Below are 18,140 nucleotides of genomic sequence, written 5' to 3' on the forward strand. Positions count from 1 at the left end.
GTAGATCGGGAAGACAAGGTTTTATTATCAGATTCAGTTGTAAAAGAAAAGTGTTTTCAGTATTTTGTAGGCTACTTATTCAGCAGACTGCAACGCACAGTATAACCTCACAAATTGTATTAACTCTTAACACGCACCGCAGCTAAAGAGCAGAATCTCCCATGTGACTAGTATTACCTTCTGGTCCAAAAAAGGCACCGCACTGCGCACAGAAGAAATGTTCTGGATGCCACGTCGTGTCCAGAGCGGTCACCACTTTCTGTTAAAAGAAACAGGATTGGCTGTGAAAATCTGAACCAGAGGCAGATGCCAAAGAGAAGAGAATGAGGCGGGGATGAGAGATGCACAGAGGGTGGTCACGATTTGGACAGCATGAGCCTAGTGCAGAGGAGAGTAATCTGCTATATACAAGAGTAGGCTGTGGTCACATTGGCCGATAGTAGCTCACTGAGAAAGCTCGATCGATGGTGGCTCGAGAACTGCTCCTACCAAGAAGGTGCGTAGACTGGAGATTCCCAAATTCAGAATCCACTGTGTCGAACCAGCCTTTCCCTGCAGTAGCCCCAGACTTGTGAAACTCACTCCCAACATCACCCATGTACATTGACCCTCCTTTCTTTCCAAAACCTACTGAAAAGGTTTCTTTGGACTGGAGTTTCCTATTGTGCGTTAATTCCTTCCCCTCAACGGTTTACATTAATTCTCTTTACTAGGGAAATCCACAGACTTTTTTTTTTCACTTTCTTAATAAGACCTTACATTGCCATTTTTTAGGTCACAGGTATTACATTGAATGTGCTCTATTGTACAGCACCCATTACAACACATTGGTAATAGGGAGCACTTTAAAAATAATCTAAATAAAAGGAGGTTGAGGGGGTAGCAACACCAAGTAAGTGGAGGATTACATTTTCTCCTCTCTCACCCAAGGATCCGGTATGGGCTGCCATGCCTTAAAGTACTGCTTGGCGGCAATGTTCTCATGATCGGCTTTGAGAGGCCTGTCAAAAGAGACTGATTTCCCTATAGGAGAGCCTACCAAATACATTTTCAACTACACAGGTAGTACTACTCACGTCCAGGATCGGTCCATTGCAGTAGTAGCAGCGAGGGGAAAAAAGGTTGTGGTAGTCCTTCTCACAGTAAGGCTGTCCGTCTCGCTCAAAGAAGTTTCGTGACCCAATCTCTTCTTGACAATGCGTGCAAACAAAGTGCTCTGGATGCCAGGTCCTCCCCATGGCAGTGACCACCTGTGGGAAAGAAAGTAGTAAGCCCTTAAACCATCGACAAGGACACATGCAGGCACAGAAAGGATGCAGGATAAATAGATGGGGGCCATGTGCAGACCTCTTGTTTTCACACCAGGTGGATGTCCCGAAATATGCAACCAGGACTCTTTCATGAAACCTTAACTCCTTCACAACCACTTTCCCGAGGATATCAAGGAGACGTGACTACAAGGACGGCAGATTAAGCCCTACTGTATTTCCCAAAGCTTTAAAGGAGGACCAACACTGATTATTTTATCCTTTTATGACTTAACCGTGTCTGATAACTAAGCACTGGTTTATTCTGGTAAAAATCACTTAATTTTATTTAATTTTATTTGTTTATTTCTAACACGCCATAGCCCGCAGGTATCGGGGAGCACAGTTAGGCAACAAAAAGGTAAAACAAAACTCACAGGGTCAACAGCTATTTATTCGAAGAGAATAGTTTTTACGTTTTTTCGAAAGGTAGTGTATTTTTCTTCCCATCGAGAGGCAAGGATACCTTTTCCTCTGACTCGTTTGTCATGGGTAATGGTAAGGAGGTGTGTTGAGCTTAATCGCAGAGTCCTGTTGGGTATGTATTGCGTCAGGGTGTGTTTCAAGTAATTCGGCGCCTTCCCATGTACACACTTGTGGGTTAAGGTTAGTGTTTTGAATTGGATTCCCTTTTCTGCAGGCACCCAGTGAAGCTCCTTCCGGTAGTTAGAGATGTGTTGTTTCTTAGAGACATTATATATTATCCTGACAGCGTCATTCTTTCTGAATGATCTGTAACTTCTGGATGTTTTTTTGCTAGCTCCACTGAGTAGGGCATTGCAATAATGCAGCCGAGGCATTTTATGGCTCTAACTAGTGCGACTGTTTTTTTGTGATACTAGTGGATTTATTTCTCTCTGGATTCTAAGGTAGTAGTGGGTATTTTTAGCATCATTGTTAACATGGGCATCCGAGTTTAGGGATACCTCAAGTACTATGCCAAGCGTTTTTACTTAGTCAACCACCTTAATGGGGCAGTTGTCTAGTATGAAGCTAGCATAGGCTGAATTGAGCTTACTCCTGACTAGGTTTGTTCGAAAGATCCTGAGCTCAGTTTTTCAGCAGTTTAGGCACATCCAGTTACTAATCTTGCATTCCTGGATGAATGAGTAGATATCGCTCAGATTAGTTGTGTCAGTGAATTAGTTGCCACTGAGGTCCATAATAAGTTGAGTCATTGGCGTAGTGGTGATCCTTGACTCCTAGTTTTTCACACAGGGGCTTTATGAATATATTGAAGAGGGCCGGGGAAATGCAAGCCCCATGGGGCACTCCGTAGCTGATGGGGACTGCGTCTGAGCAAGCTGTGCGCCCAACATATTCTGGAAGTTCTGTAACTTAGGAAGGAGCTTATCCATTCAATGGCATGGCTAGAGCAATTCCCCCTGCCCCTCACCCATCAGCCAATTTTTCTAGCAGTCGTGGGTGATCCAACAAATCAAATGCCGCAGAGAGGTCTAGAAAGATAGGCAACCCAGTCTTTCCTTCGTCTAGGCTCTCCAGCATAAATGAGGTCCACAACAGAATAGACTATGCAGGCAGAGTGCAACAGTGGTTTTCCAAGTGTCTTCTGGTGAGGCTCGGAAAACTAACCTGTTGTGCTAGCCAGGGTTTACCATGAAGTTAGACCAGACACACCTTAGTAAAGTGAACAAGCAGCCAGACTTTACAGTGGGGTGTGTGGGAGCAGAGCGGTGATAAGGTACTATTTCTCAAACTACAAGTACACTAATAAAAGATTGCCCACCCAGTATACTTGATAAAAGATACTCTTTAGTAGAATTAAAGCATATAAGGCATATACATATTTATAGAGAGGTACTACGTTTAGGCACAAGTATGATAAAAACAGCATAGGGGTGTACACAACAGTTGAGAACACCAACAGCATAACACTAACCTACTTTATAGGACTTCTACCGAAGAACGAGACAGGATCTCTCTAACAGATCCAAATCACCATTGCAGCCAGCAAGAAAAAGATTACACTGGTTAGTACAACTATTACTTTACACAGGGCTAAAAAAAAAAACCTCGAAAGCAGTGAGTCATTCATCACATGAAAATGTACAGAAAGTTATGGGTAGGTACTAAACATACCAGGATCACTCTAAAACAAAGTTTCAAGGGGTAAAAACGTACAATGCCACTTTACCAGTGAGGAGTTATAACAGTTTTAGGAGCTTCGCAAAGACGGTCAATAGGTTTTAATGGAGGGTTCCCAATAGGTCTGCTGTTACGGTGAAAAGGTAATATATGTCTCAGGCCATAGGGGCAGAGACTAGGCAATCATCCAGCTGAGGAGTCAGAGGGAGCCAGCCAGAGGTGCGTAGGTTCCACCATGAACGACCTGGAGAAGGAAGACTGCAGAGTGGAACTAGAGCAGAAATATGGTCCCACAGTATCTGCAGGAGAAGTTTCAGCAATATGTCCCAAAGCGACCCCTGCGCTCTACGGAGGCCCATCTCCTGCAGGTTGCGTGCTTTCACCTTAACAGAATGGGGGGGGGCGTTACTTCTCTATCGCAGCCACAAAGCTGTGGAACTCCCCTCCCACCCCCCCAAAACTCTAGACCATTGAAGAGCACCTCGCCTTCAAGCGTGCTGTGAAAACATCTGTTTTAGGCCACTGCCCCCCTTTCTAATCCCCCAGCGCCAAGTTGCCTCTGGTGTTCGTGCTCTTAGAAAAAGTTAAATCATTCAATCATGATCTGGAACAGACACCCCACTGGTGGTAGTAGTTCAGGGCTCCAGTTCAGTCTCCCAGAAGCTGCCAAGGCCAGAATCACACGAGAAAGAAGGATGAACTTTTTTTCTCCAGGTGACCCACAAGGGGGAGAGCACATTTGCAGCAACAATAGCGACAGGAAGCACGGAGGTGAAGAGCACATTAGCAGCAACAACAGCGACAGGAAGCACAGAATTGACCCAGCAAGTGGGTCAGAGGTGGCTTAGGCAGGAAGGTCTCGCAAGGAACTGCTTCTGGGCTCCCCGTTCTGAAATCCCACAATGAGGAGCACAAAGTTGTGGAGAAGCAGCACGGACCACTGTTTTAACATATCAGCAGGGTACCCACAGACATTGGAGGAAGGAGCTCTGTACGAGATCTAATGGGATACAGAGAAGGATGATCCAGCTGTTCGTGCCTCAACAGAGAAGAGGCTGAGACAGGATTCCACTGGACGGAGAAGAGCAGACCCTCGCAGCAGAGATTTTCAGGACAGCGTCTTTCCTGTCCAGTGAGCCTACAAAGGCAGGACAGCAATTTTGGCCATGCCATAGTCCAAACACACAGAAAACCCACAAAACAAAATGGTCGGGTAGAGGATTCCTAGAGGAAATGGTAGCCCAATTGCAACCAGGTATGTACATTTAGCTACCGTTCAGGCAATTTTTGTACTACCCTCTGTTGAGGGGACCACAACCACTAACCCTAATGGGAGGTTACCACACCTGCCGAGAAAGGGAAGACAAACCTCTCGAGGAAGGTAATGTGGACAAAGCGACATGGCTTAACTCTCAGGTAGGGGTAGTAAGCTGACACAAAAGGTACAATTAGTCCACACACTTACTCCAAGGAAACAGCACACTGATGCTAAACAATATATATACTTTAAGTCACACATAATTATGTCAAAATACTCCTTGGGAAATAATACACAGTATTAAAAATGATTCCAATATATGAAAATAGTAATGCAAATCCACACAGGACAACCAAACAAAGTCTAGGGCGTAGGAAGAGTTACAAGCCAAAGGCTTTCAAGAAACAGAAAGTTACCTCAATCATACATTTAAGGGAAAAACATTTACAGTGTTATCAAGGTTATTCACAATGTTAAAAGTACAGTCCCATTGAAGAAATGCAGTGCATGATTGATGAATTAAAAATTATAATACTTTCTCCAAAGCTCACTGAACCCCCTTCGAGGCCCAAAGCTCACTGAACCCCCTGGGTGGTCCAGGATAAATGTCAAGGGGCCTGCACCCCATGCCAGCAACAAACCCAGGAAAGGAACCAAGGCTCTTCCTAATCTGTAGACTTAGGAGCCAGGAGTGAAAACCCTGCGCGGAAGACTCCAGGTTGTGTGAGAACCCACAAAGGCTGCTCCCGGCAGCATGGTGGGCAGGAGACCAAGACGGCACAGCAGCAAACATTCCAACGACGTGGACAACAGCTGGAAGCCCAAACTGAAGAACTGGTGACGATCCCATCCCCCCCAGTCCCCCTCCCCGGACACAAGCAGCAACACACAACCAAGCGGATGATCCTGGCAGGATGTGGCAGTAAACGCCGCTGAAACCTGTCCCAGAGAGGAGGGCTCGACCCAGCAGATGTGGCGAGTCAGCAGAGTTCTCCAAGAAGCCCAGGCTCGACGTTTAGAGGCAAAAAACGGAACCCTGGATATGTCCTGGACACTGCAATTGAGAAATGTCACCACGCGAGGGCTTTCAAAGTGGCAAAAACGGCAGAAGGCGCAGGAGATCTCTTGCAGCAGATCAGCAGACATGACACCTCCAAGCTGCAAATTGCAGCAACAAAGCAGCAAGACAAGCAGGGCAGGAGTCAAAGTCTAAATAACCTTGCACAAAGGCCAGCCAGTCAGCCAATCACTACACACACATAACATAGAACCTGCACGCGTAGAATAATTGCGGAAATATTACCTCAGCTGGGGTGTGAAAGCGTGCACATAACGCTGCCGACACCAATCCAGACATCAGCATATGATCCATCCATAGCAAGTGGGTGCAAACAATCTTTGTAATAACTGTGTGACATGACACTATGGTGACATAATAGCACAATTGACTATTGCGTGGACCTATTTGGATGTGCATTTTTTATACGAACATCAACATCGCCACCGTTCGCGGTCCGCCTTCTTTTAAATATTGTACACACCGTGTGCGGCTGGTCACAGCGCACCTGTTTCCAACACCTTCACAATCATGATTACTGCTTCACAGTACCGGTGCATAAGTACGATATACTAACTGGATACCGGTTCTTTGTATGAGTTTATCAGGGCTTTGTTATAATATTTCTCACCAGTGCAGTATATTGACTATTACTACCAGTATTAACAATTTAATTTGCAATCTAATGCCTGCTAAGCGTGCCCTCCATCCAGATGGCTGCAATTTACGTCACACGTGCGAGCGTGATGACGCCACCGAGTGTATAGGAACGATTGAAAAACAAAGATGAAGTCTCTCACGCCGAGCGGGAGGCGTGCGTAGCTGCAAGGCAGAGGACACGCTTGCCATTGCCCACGGGAGCCAGTCCTTTTAAAGGAAGTAGCTTTACAACTTGGGACACAAGTGTTAAACGTTGAGCTGTATCATAAAATGGTGGTGATCTATTTTTAGAAATGCCCTGCAGCCCAACTGGCCCATTATCAGTTAAATGACACATTCAGTTAACTGGACACTTTAACTACTAAGTATGAATAATGTTCTGTTACCCAGACGTCTTGAAACTAAACATTGATCATGGTATCCCGACCCTTTGAAGTGAGCGGTTTTATAACTTGGGACACAAAGCTTCTTATCAAAAGTTCCATTTAGGGTGCTCCGAAAAATGATCTTGATCAGAACAGCAGAACAGATTCAATGATAGTCACTATTATTCATCTCATGCTAACATCAAGGAAATCATGGACACATATTAGCATAACTTTTTTCTCACACATGCAGTACTTAACCTTACATTGACAACATTGCCTGTATTCAGCCGGACACCATCAGGACTTCTAAAATAGTCTGTTTTTTAATCCGAGTCAATTGACAAGAACTAGAGGTCGACGCCACTTAAACTTATGAATAGAGTGAACATTGACTACGTTCTGATTTGGTTTTCTTATTCTCTCCCTTTTTCATCCGACTACTGCCTCTTTCCCATCTATCTCCTACTCACTTTTGTGTCAAATCACAATTATTTTGAGACATCAGGACTTTGTTGCTTGCCTTGAAAAAGCCCAGATACGCGAAACTTGTGGCCATGTAGTTGCCAGTTTCCTTTCTGTTATTTGTGGCAGCTTGTATTGTGATAGACTTATAATAGGATCAGAGGTTCAGTCACTAGAAAGTTACTTACTAACATCTTCACCAACAAATCTTTAAGTGCTTATGTAAACAGAAGTGATCTGTGTCAAGTTTACGATGTTAATAAACCAGTGAAACTAGAATTAAATCTAAACCGATAGGAGTATGGAGCGCCTGCACCGGGATGATTCTTTTTACATTCTCGCTTAGGTACGTGTAGCTTTTTCTTGTATGCTACTCACCCTGCAGTTAGCAGTTCCATAACAATCCTAATTCTCTTAAACAGGCACAGTTGCATGGTCTAACAACCACTGTTAGTTTAAATTCAATTACTAAAGAGGGCTGGGGACAAAGCAGCAGATGACCGACCCTTTTTGTTGGTCAATGGAACCACCACTTGCTCAAGTCCACCCCCACAGAAAGTTATGAAAACCCAAGGACCTATTATGGCCTAAGTCAGTTAGAACTAATACAGAAGCGGCCACTTTGGGCTCATAATAAGCCCATGTGGTCAGAAAGGCCATTTGGGCTTATCTCATGGGAGGTCACCCCGAACAAAATGAAGTACCAAAACACAAAATGGCAGAGAGATGAAGTAGAAGGCCAAGTTATCACCACAGTTACGATAGTGCTTTGGTTGAGAGAAGGAGGGAGTTTAGAAGAGCCCTCTGGTGGGTTGTCAACGGTAGAGGGGACCAGGTCAATTAACTCGAAATACAACTCAAAATCTTAAAGGAGGAGGACAAGTCCTGGGTCCGCTGGCAGAGGGCTAAATTATTTCAACAGAATGCTGAGCATACTTTGAGTGGTCTGCAGGAAGAACACCAGACAGCTCTGGAGTCTTCTTAAGGATGAGAACTCTCTTCAATCAGTGATGCATGCTGACTGGATGGCACATTTTAAGAGAATATATAAGGTAAGCAATGATCAAGTAGTCGTGGGCGAGTCTAGCAGCTGAGAGGTGGACTGTATCCTCTGACATTAAAGATATGAGGCTTCAAATTACCAGGGCCAGTTCTTCAAGGAGCCCAGTCCCAGACTGACCAATGCCATCCTTAAAGAAGACCCCGAAGCCTGGACTCCCTTTATGAGGACTCTTTTTAAACACATAGAAGAGGGGAAGAGGATTCAAGAATCTTGGAAGACAGTGACAATCATTCCAATATTCAAGTGGGGCAATAGGGACGATCCTAAAAACTATGGCCTTATTGGATGTTATTGGGAAGATCTATGGATTGTTGCTGCTCTCCCTCTTGACCCAGTGGGTTTGTTGGGAAAATCCGGTTTCGTCAGAGGCTTGGGGACTGATCTTAACATTGCTATACTGTCAATTCTAAAAGGGTGTGCTTTGGCAGGCAGGTTTAAGTATTACATTGCCTTTGTGGATCTAGTTGGAGCTTTTGATAGGGTTAATGGATCTAAGCTATAGGGAAAATTCACCAACTGGAACTGCCCAATAGACTTGCAGGAACAACTACCATGTCTACAAATAGGCACCTCAATAAAGGTTAGATTGAACAAGGAGGGCTTGTTAATGGAGGGAATACACACATTTAGAGGGGTGAAGCAAGGTTGCTCCCGCGTCCTGACTGTTTAACCTTTTCGTTTCTGACGTCAGGGACTGCCTATTAAAGGCAAAAAGCTTTCCTCCAACTGTTGGAGGTGTAAAACCGGGTTATTTACTGTATGCGGAGGACCTCACATTGATCGACCAGACAGCCATTGGTCTGCAACATTCACTTTCTTGTCTGGAAGAATATGTAAAAGAAAATGACTTGCAGATCAATGGCTTGAAGACCAAAACTCTGGTTTTGGAGAAGCCACAGAGGAAGAAAAACCGGGGACACTCGTGGTGGTTGGGCACCTTGAGGATTAAACAGTTGTCTGTGTTTAATTATTTGAGTGTTTTAATCAACTCAAGTCTCACTGAAGTAACGATGGTTGAATCACTAAATCACTAGGGGAAAGAGCAAAAAGGATGGCCAACCAAGCGAAATTTATTAGCAGAAAGTATTGCAGCTTCCCCCCTCCCCCCCGATTCCAATTGTGGAGTTTTTTGACTCCATCACTGGTCTATGGGGCAGATGCTACACTCTTTTTCCCAGACGGGGTGTGGGCAAAGCTGGAAGGTATATTCTGGAAAAGGGCGTTATGCCTCCGCAAACCAGTGCCTATCCAGATCAAACAGTGAGAGTTGGGGTTAATTTCTCTGAGGCCTAGGGTCGATTGGGCATATTTATCGTTCTTTAGGAAATGCATCCTGGAAGCTACCCCTCCTCTTTTCATGATTTTATAGACCACGACAAAGGTCGAGCATTACAGCAATAGGTCAAAAGGTGTAGGGCTTTATTGGACAAAGTTGACTCCTCGAAGATGAACTAAAAGATAACCCTGACAAAGTGAAAACAAGAGTCTGGTGAACAGACTGGAAATTAACCTCAGAGGAAGCCAACGGGTTCAAACTATTGTATCACCCGTGACACCAAGTGAGGGCATTTGGGTCTTTGCCAAAATATTTATCTAAATTCCCCAATGGTTACTTTAGGTCTCAATTCATGAGGATTAGATTGAATGTCTTGCCTACGGCGGAGTTATTGTCACTGAGAAGGAAGTTGAGACTCAGAGTGGTTACTTGTGATTATTGTAAAATGCAGGGACAGAGGGTAACAACACATTTATTGCTTTTTTTGTCAGGAGTAGACGGCTCAGAGAACAATCCCCTTTATGTCTTTTGTGGAGGCACATAGCACTTTATCAGCAGACGATTGGTGGTTGCTCTTATTTAGCGGGGAAAACACCCCTTTGGCACTGGCAACAGTTTTGTTTTTAGATGTTATTTTTAAATTAAAGACGAAATAATGATAAAGAATTATGTGCTGCATTTTGTATTTTAGTGCTTTAAACTTGTGTTAACAATGACAATTTGATGGGATGATTAATTTTGTATAATGATGTTCGGATAAAATTGCTAAATTAAAATAAATATATATTTAAAAAAAGGTTGGTATCCCAAATGGCTACCAAAAATGTGCATTGGGCTACTAATAATGTAAATTCCTTTATTTCTGATGAAGCCAAACCTAAAGCCTTGCTGCCTCCACCATAATTTCTAAAACATGTGCATGGTAAAACAATCACCTCATGGCAAAAATGGGGTGGCTGGGAGGCACCACTGGGAGTCACTACCATATACCCTAAGTAAGACAGGGCTGTAATGGTAGGCGGGGCTTCAACAGAAGCCCCCTCTGGCCATCAACAATAAATCAGAGATCCAGAAAACACAAGGGGAAAAAAGCAAACAGTTGAGGGGGACCTAAAGAATGGTCCTAGAATTCACTAAAATAGGAATTCTAACTTAACCGCTACCAATGCAGTAAAACGGCTAGATAATGGCGCAGCCAAATATAAAACAGTTGCTGGGTGAAACATTCGTCTAGGGACATAATGGGTTGCTCGGGGAGCACCCCGGCCCTTCTGGTTTTATGGTCTACTCAGTGGAGCACATCATTAATTAGTTGCAGATGCAGGGGTGCTTCAGTGGAAGTCCATCCAACAGCAAAAGAAAGGCCCAAAAATAAAAAGTCAGAAATAAGTAAAGGGGACTAGGAATTCGCAAAAGGAGAGTAGAAAAGGACTTTGACCTAATGGACGGCCAAGTATGTATGGTAAAATATTTACTTAAATGTTTATTCCCAGGTCTCATTCAATTATCTCATTCTATGATTCACACACTAATGTTAAAAGGATATGTGTTCCTTCTCTTCCGTCACTCCTGACCTCCACCTTAATCTCTCTTCCTGTCTTATTACCATTAAAAACTGGATGTCATCCTGCTTTCTTTCTCTCAACACTGATAAGACTGAAATCTTATTCTTTCCCTCCAACACTCTTCCCCCCTCCCTCACCTCCTACTCCTCCTCCTCTTATTCACTTTCCCACCTCTAATCTCCCAATCTCTGCCCACACTCGAAATCTAGGCATTCACTTTGACTCCTCCCTCTCCTTTTCCCCACCATATTTCTCTTTGCTCTCGCGCCTGTCGCTACCTCCACGCCACTGAACGTTTAATTTCCTCCCTCATCTTCTCTCGTCTCTTCTATTGTTCTTCTATCCTCTTTGGACTCCCTGCATCTCATCTCACCCCTCTCAAATCCCTCTACCACTCTGCCATCCGTACCCTCTGTCTCCTTGCTCCTCACGACTCCATTTCCTCTTCGCTTTCTTACCTTGGCTGGCTTCCCTTTCACTCCCAACTTATTTCATTTCCTCTGTCTGGTCTTTAAATCTCTTCACGATCTTGCTCCCACTTATCTCTCCTATCTCCTTTCATTCATGCCAACCTCTTCCTTCTCACTGTTCCCCCTTCCGCCTCTTCTCACTTCCGCTCCTTTCAGCTCCTGGCCCCCCTGCACTGGAACTCGCTACCTCTATCCACTCCATCCCCTCCTTTTCCTCCTTCCGTACTTCCTTGAAATCTCTCTTCCTCCATTCCCCATCCTGATATTTATATCTCTCTCTCTATCACATCTTCCCTACTCACCTCTCCCTTCCCGCTCCTTTTCCACATACCCTTAACTCCCCCTCCTCGCATCTTCACCCTAATGCCCATTCTGTCTCCCCCCTCCTCTCCCTTCCTCAACCCCCCCCTTCTCTTGTTTACCTTCACAGGTTAATTGCTCTTCTCACTGTTTTGTTGGATTGATTCAGGTCTTGTTAACTGCTTCTACTGTTATAATCTTCTATGTATCTTGTTATAATGTAAAGCGCTTTGGAGTAAAGCGCTATATAAACACAATAAATACAAATACCACACACTATCACCACCGGAGTGGTCCCCTTGCGCTCTGGTGGCTCTGAAAAGGGAGGAGAGTGAGTTAGTGGGAATAAGCCGGAAAAGTGCAAGAGAGCAGTGATGTGCCGTCAGCAACCTCAGCCCGGTTAACGCCATTCGCTGGGCTTGGGGCGTTTTCCGATTGGTAGCCATTGTGTGGTGTTGTTCAAGTCTATGTGTGGTTTGTTTTGTTGTTGCAGTGTAGTGACATTTGAGCAGTTTGTTGTGCGATAGGGTTGTGGTTGTGTTTGGTTAGAGTTTGAGAGGTGTATGTTAGTGGGTTGGTTATTGGCATCGCTGTCTAGAAGTGATACGTGCTGATTTTCCACGTTCTTTCTGGGTGTGGAGCGTAAATATCTCTGCATTTCTATCTAGATGTGGCAATGGTTGACATTCATAATCCCATCCAGTCGTTCACACAGGCTGCCGTTCACAATCCCATCCAAGCATGGCACATGCCAACATTCGCAACTATGTTCATGCGCAGCATCTGGCATCATTCACAACTCGGTTTGGGCCTGGCATATGCCAACGTCCACAACTCCGTCCACATGTGGCAACTGCTAACATTCACGATTCCATCCAAGTATGGCACTTGGAGTGTAAATGGAGTGGGTGAGGTTGTTGGATGGAGTTGGGCTAATGAACAGTAAAGCCACACTAACAGTTAACATTACTGGATTACTAATAGAAACTTTGACATTGCAGGAAAGGAAACTGGGATTTAATTTCACTGAACAGAGTTGATTCCCATGTGCATGAGATAAAAAAGAGGCTAATAATGGTAATTTCTGGGAGTGGGTAATTTGGGAGGGGTTCCTGGAGTTAAACTGTCACACACAGTAAGTATAAAAAGGCCTGCACATTGGCCTTAATCTTATGAATGCCCTAAGGACGTACATAAACATCTGGAGAAGGAGGGACTTATTTTGCCAAAATGTGCATACGCATGCTAAGCTGAGGATGGGTGGTGTGTGTGATATAGTATGGCCAGTGCACCATCCACCACCTCCAAGTCCAGGGGAGCACCAGAGCAAACACTTTTTGTTCTGGCTCTCTGGAGCCATAAAAGGGTTGGCAGGCACACAAAGCTTGGTAAACTTTAGTTGAACTAGACAGATACCCCCGTAACCCCCCCAACTCTTACATACATTTTGGACACATTCATAGTTCTTCCTCACACAACACATGGTCCCAATGAGAAAGGGCTCAACATACCCATGAGAACACTGACTGGGGCTCTGCTACTTGAACAAGAGCAATGCAAGCAATATATCATTGTTGGCTTGACCACGAATGACATGAAACAAACAGGTAATTACAGACTCTACTCCAGTAATTGTTCCCCGATATGCAGTCTTCTACACCTGCCCACGAGCCAGTTTACCAGATGGGAGATCAATAGGCCCCCTCTAAATTAACCGTAGAAACACCTGCTCCTGTATTCAAAGTACTCTATCTGACACCTGGTACCTCCTAAAGGACTCAAGTTCTAGCACCCACATGGCACTTTGAATTAAAAGTAAGAGTGCACTCAAAAATATTCTCCATAAAGATGGGCAATAATGAAAAACATTCATTAAACACAATTTAAATGAAAGTTCCTAAGTAAACTTTTCAACAAACGAGGCTCAAAGCGTTTGCATGGGAGCATCCATTTTGCCATTTCAGGCAGCCTCCTCTGCACGTGTTAAGCTCTGCCCTGGTGGTACTAAAGAAGCAGCAAAAGCCCCCTACTGGGAGCTTTTGCTTACTGCAGCCAGAGGAGAGCTGTACACGAGCTTGGGAGGCTGCCTTCACTTTCATTTTACGTTTTCGGTGCTCCCCAAGCAAAGGGAAGCACAGAAAACATAAAATGAAAGGCAAAAAGCAAAGGCGCAGCAATCACAAATAAAAATGCTGCAGTATTCTTTTTACGTTTCTCGGGCTATGGGCTATGGGAAACGTAGAAAGAAAACCACAGCATATTTAAATACAACAGCGTATTTAAATATCCCGGGGGAGCCCAGAAGACTCAAAGCTGAAGCCACAGCAAACATAAATACAACGTTATAAATGCTGCGGTTTTCTTTCTAAGTTAGAAAGAAAACCGCAGCATTTATTTTGCAGTGCTTTTAAAAAAGAAGGAAATTTAAAGCACTTACCAGCATCAGCTTGTGTTAATCTCTGCTCTCCGGCAATAATGAAGCAAAAGCCACCTGATGGTAGCTTTTGTGTATTACAGCTGGCTGGCTTTTGCTTCATTAGTGCTGCAAGGGCAGAAATTAACACATGCACAGGAGGGTCATCCATTTCCTAGTGCTTTAAATCTGTGACTTTGAGCTTAATTTGCTCAAAAGTTTACATAGGAACTTTAATGAATATGTTTATATATTTTTGATGATGGGCCATCTTTTGAGCCAATGAAATTTTTGATGGCACCATCCCTTTAAGCTAATGATAAAATCTCATGGCTAGTTCATCCCCGCATCTGTAAATAACTCCCACTTGAATGTCTCTGTAGAAGGTACCTTACAGCTTGGGATATCTTTACTACAAGATCCCTGGGAATCCCCAGACAGAGTGGCTCTGCTGGCCCAGTTTCCATGGTAGCTTTCCAGTAGCACGAAAAGCCTCAACTCACCTGTCCAGCAATGGGCTTCTTGCAGGCTCCACACACACCTTTGGCAACCGTTGCCACCCCAAGTTTGTTGAGGTCTGACTGCAAGCTTCCCAACATGTTGTCCAGTTGACTCCCCGGTTTTGGGGGTGCAGATGGAGGGGAGCTGCTACCAGCTTTCCCTTGCGCCATGAACTGAAAGATAAAATCCTGAAAGTCAAACACTGCAAAAAGAGGCAACCCAAACCAACAAAGAGCATGAAACTCGAACAATAAGATTTTGGCTACATGTACAGTGTACATTTTCATCTATTGGGTCCACACCCTGAATTATTCTGGAATCCAATGTCTGCAGGGCAACTTTCCTTTTGTGGACATCTAAAACCAACACCTTTAGTAATCAAGCATGCAAACATTCCAACCATCTAGTCATACAATTGACAGTAACCTTACACAACGGGCTTTTGACTTTCCGCCATGTCTAAACACAATTTGGAGTAATCCATTGCAGTAGCTACTGCCCACACTGCCTGTGACTTAACCCAACAGAATCGCAGGGTACAACCCTACAGTTGCAAAATGATGCGCTGCAATACCAACGTGTGTCTGGTGCCTCCCATATGACGGGCTCGTCTGATGCAGAGGGAGGGACTGGTCTGAAGAACTATACAACAAGTGTTCATCCTGGAAAGGGGCATATGATAGCGGAGCTCTAGGACCAGCAACAGGCTACAAAGACACAAAAAAGATGGAGAAGGTAAGTGTCCAGAAAGAAAAGAAATGACGGATGCATTCAAGGGGAAGCAAATTAGCCGATGTGTGGCTTGAGTGCGTGGTGAAGGAAATGCGAAGTGTTCATTAGCCATCGGTGTCCAAGCCAACCGCACACAAAAAGCCTTGGCAAGTCTTCTATGTCCGTAATCCCTAATGTGAGATCTTTCACGCAAACTGTACCGCAGCAAAACCAGAAATTATGGTTCCAAAACTTCCACAGCGCATGCAGGCACCACACGCGAGGGAGACATGCTTTTTCAAGGCTCATGTACTTCTGGTATCCAATATCGATTGGGTGATAACTTCTACAGAAAAGGGGCATGCCCGTTTGAACTGGAGCCACGTAATGCCAAAAGAACATGGCTTGACGAGTCAAGCTAGTGTTGTGCCAATGACGCACTGATTTTATTTCTCTCATGGCAACAGGAGCATCACAGTTGGGATGCAACAAATAACAGCAACCTCAAATGCATTGCAACAGGATCTGTAGGTACAGGGCCTCATGCTAAAGGACTCCAACCCTAGTTCAATAATGAAGAGCGTCTGGAATGGATACATCATGCCAAACCACTACACTTGTATTCCTGTGACAAAAATAGCCAACAAATACCAACCTTGTGTGCAGGGTAAGAGAAAACATAGGAACTGCACACTATGCCACATTAACTAGTCTTTTCATGGCAACGTGGGACAACGAAACACTGCAACATGCCAAACAGGCGTCTCAACTGGAATGACATTATCCAAAGAAAAAAGGCACACCATGCACAGGCGTAAGACAACAGAAGGCACAAAACCACAATATATTATCAAATGCAACCAATCAAGGAACAGAATGTTCACTGCAGCTTAAGGCATTGAAACTTCAAACCATAACACAATTGCATTTACATGGCAGGAGGAGCCACACAAATAGCACACCATGCCAACGGACATCAACCCTCATGTCCAGGTTAACAGGCACCACAAAAGCAGAACACAAGGCTGAGAAGGAAGCTGGGCCCTGCCTTTTCAATAGCAGGAGGACCGAGAGGTGGACGAGCAGTATAGGGACCAGTGCGTCTGACCATTGGTGGAGTCCAGATCATCTGCAAATAAAAGCAGAACCATTATCACAGGCACTCGACACGGCTGTATTGGGGTAAAGGGTGTACTCAAATCCCACACAAGGCAATGGCCAGTTACCGATAAAGAAGCAAACTGTCATAAGTATCACAAACATTACTGCAAAAGTTGCATCTTTGGAACTCGGCAAGTAACAGGATCTGAAGGCTACAAAGGACCCCCCCATTGGGCACAGCACACACTTCCACAAACAGTTCTGAAAACACCACAGTTAAGGTATGGCCTGCCTGCAAAGGTGGGAAGAACGGGTCCTCTTCAGTCTGGCAACCGATCGAAACCTGCAGTTTCGAGGCTGGCGGAGCTCTCACGGGTGGAGTCTGGCCGGAAGAAGAAACTGTAGCTGTTGACCGATTCAGAAACCGTGGCTGTTCCAGGGGCGAAGCCGCCAAAAACGCATGTTCCTGGTAATCATCAGGCGAGGTTTCCCATTGGAAACGCGGATGGGGAGGCCGGGTGGAAAAGGAAGATGGCAGGTTAGGGGGTGGAAAAAGAGCCGACGGGTGACATGGAAGTGGAGGCGGTGGAGGAGGTGGTGGGGGCGGATTAGGGAGACTAAGCAATTGTTCTTTTGTCGAGCCAAATCCAAATACTTCTACACGCCGTTTCATGGGGGGAGATGGTTGGACTGCAATGGTCCTCCTTTGGGGAAGGGGAGATTCTGGAGGTATAATTATCTATAGTAAAAAAAAAAAAATAATAAAAGAAAAGAGACAAAGAAAAATGGCATGAAACAGAAGGACCTTTGGTGGGAGAAAACTTTTTAAAAATTGCCATAAGACTGTATTCCATGGCCATCCCCCGCACTGGCCATCACACGATAAACTCTTCCAATCCCAGCACCTCAGATACATTTACATTAAACTGTGGGACAGACAGACAGATCTGCTAATAACCTCTTCTCTACCTTCTCTATCTGCTGTTCACCATCGCGCTGTTTCTTGGGGGGTCTGGATGTAATAATCACCCCCTCTGTTAGCCAGTCGTCCTCCTGGCTCTTCCAGTGTTCCTGTTTACCAATCCCCAGCTTTCCATGAAGCTCTTCGATCAGCCGATCCTGGGATACAGTCTTGTGAAATATGGCAGGACCAAGTTTGCGCCTGGGTGATAGGTCGCGGGTCATCGGATGTACATTCGGGATCTCTTTTGTCCTTCCGATTAATGTTTTCATCTGGATAAGAAGGTAAATGATTCACCAGAAAAACCATCAAGAAACAGGCTCTTGGCAACAAAGAAAATCCGTGCATGGCCAATACCACGAAAAAGGCAAAAGGGGCTAGGCTTATTGCAAAGACACTCACAGCATGCTTGTATCCTGTAGATATTTCCTTGCCGGGGGTTAATACTAATGTCACTCGGGCGTGACAAAGGGTTCTTAGAGAAGGGCATTGGGTTGACATTAAGCAAAGTCTGAAATCGAATAATTTCTTTCACAGTTTCCTGAAGCTCCATTTAAGGAG

General features: G+C 44.7%; 1 protein-coding gene across 6 annotated transcripts in view; it reads right to left on the reverse strand.

Moving 5' to 3' along the window:
• PXN (paxillin) overlaps positions 1-18,140 on the reverse strand; it is a 321,226-nt gene that overhangs the window by 30,444 nt on the left and 272,642 nt on the right. For 5 of the 6 annotated variants that reach the window (XM_069619738.1, XM_069619742.1, XM_069619740.1 and 2 more), the window contains exons 8-14: positions 17,588-17,851; positions 16,911-17,357; positions 16,566-16,646; positions 15,385-15,513; positions 14,809-14,979; positions 1,077-1,250; positions 178-259 (exon numbers count right to left, since the gene is read on the reverse strand). In XM_069619738.1, the coding sequence (XP_069475839.1) occupies positions 178-259; positions 1,077-1,250; positions 14,809-14,979; positions 15,385-15,513; positions 16,566-16,646; positions 16,911-17,357; positions 17,588-17,851 (1,348 nt within the window). The remainder of the gene's footprint in view (positions 1-177; positions 260-1,076; positions 1,251-14,808; positions 14,980-15,384; positions 15,514-16,565; positions 16,647-16,910; positions 17,358-17,587; positions 17,852-18,140) is intronic. The other variant, XM_069619743.1, reaches the window with a different exon arrangement.

Source organism: Ambystoma mexicanum, chromosome 10, assembly GCF_040938575.1.
Source record: "Ambystoma mexicanum isolate Mex_15411 chromosome 10, UKY_AmexF1_1, whole genome shotgun sequence".
Classification (NCBI taxonomy): domain Eukaryota; kingdom Metazoa; phylum Chordata; class Amphibia; order Caudata; family Ambystomatidae; genus Ambystoma; species Ambystoma mexicanum.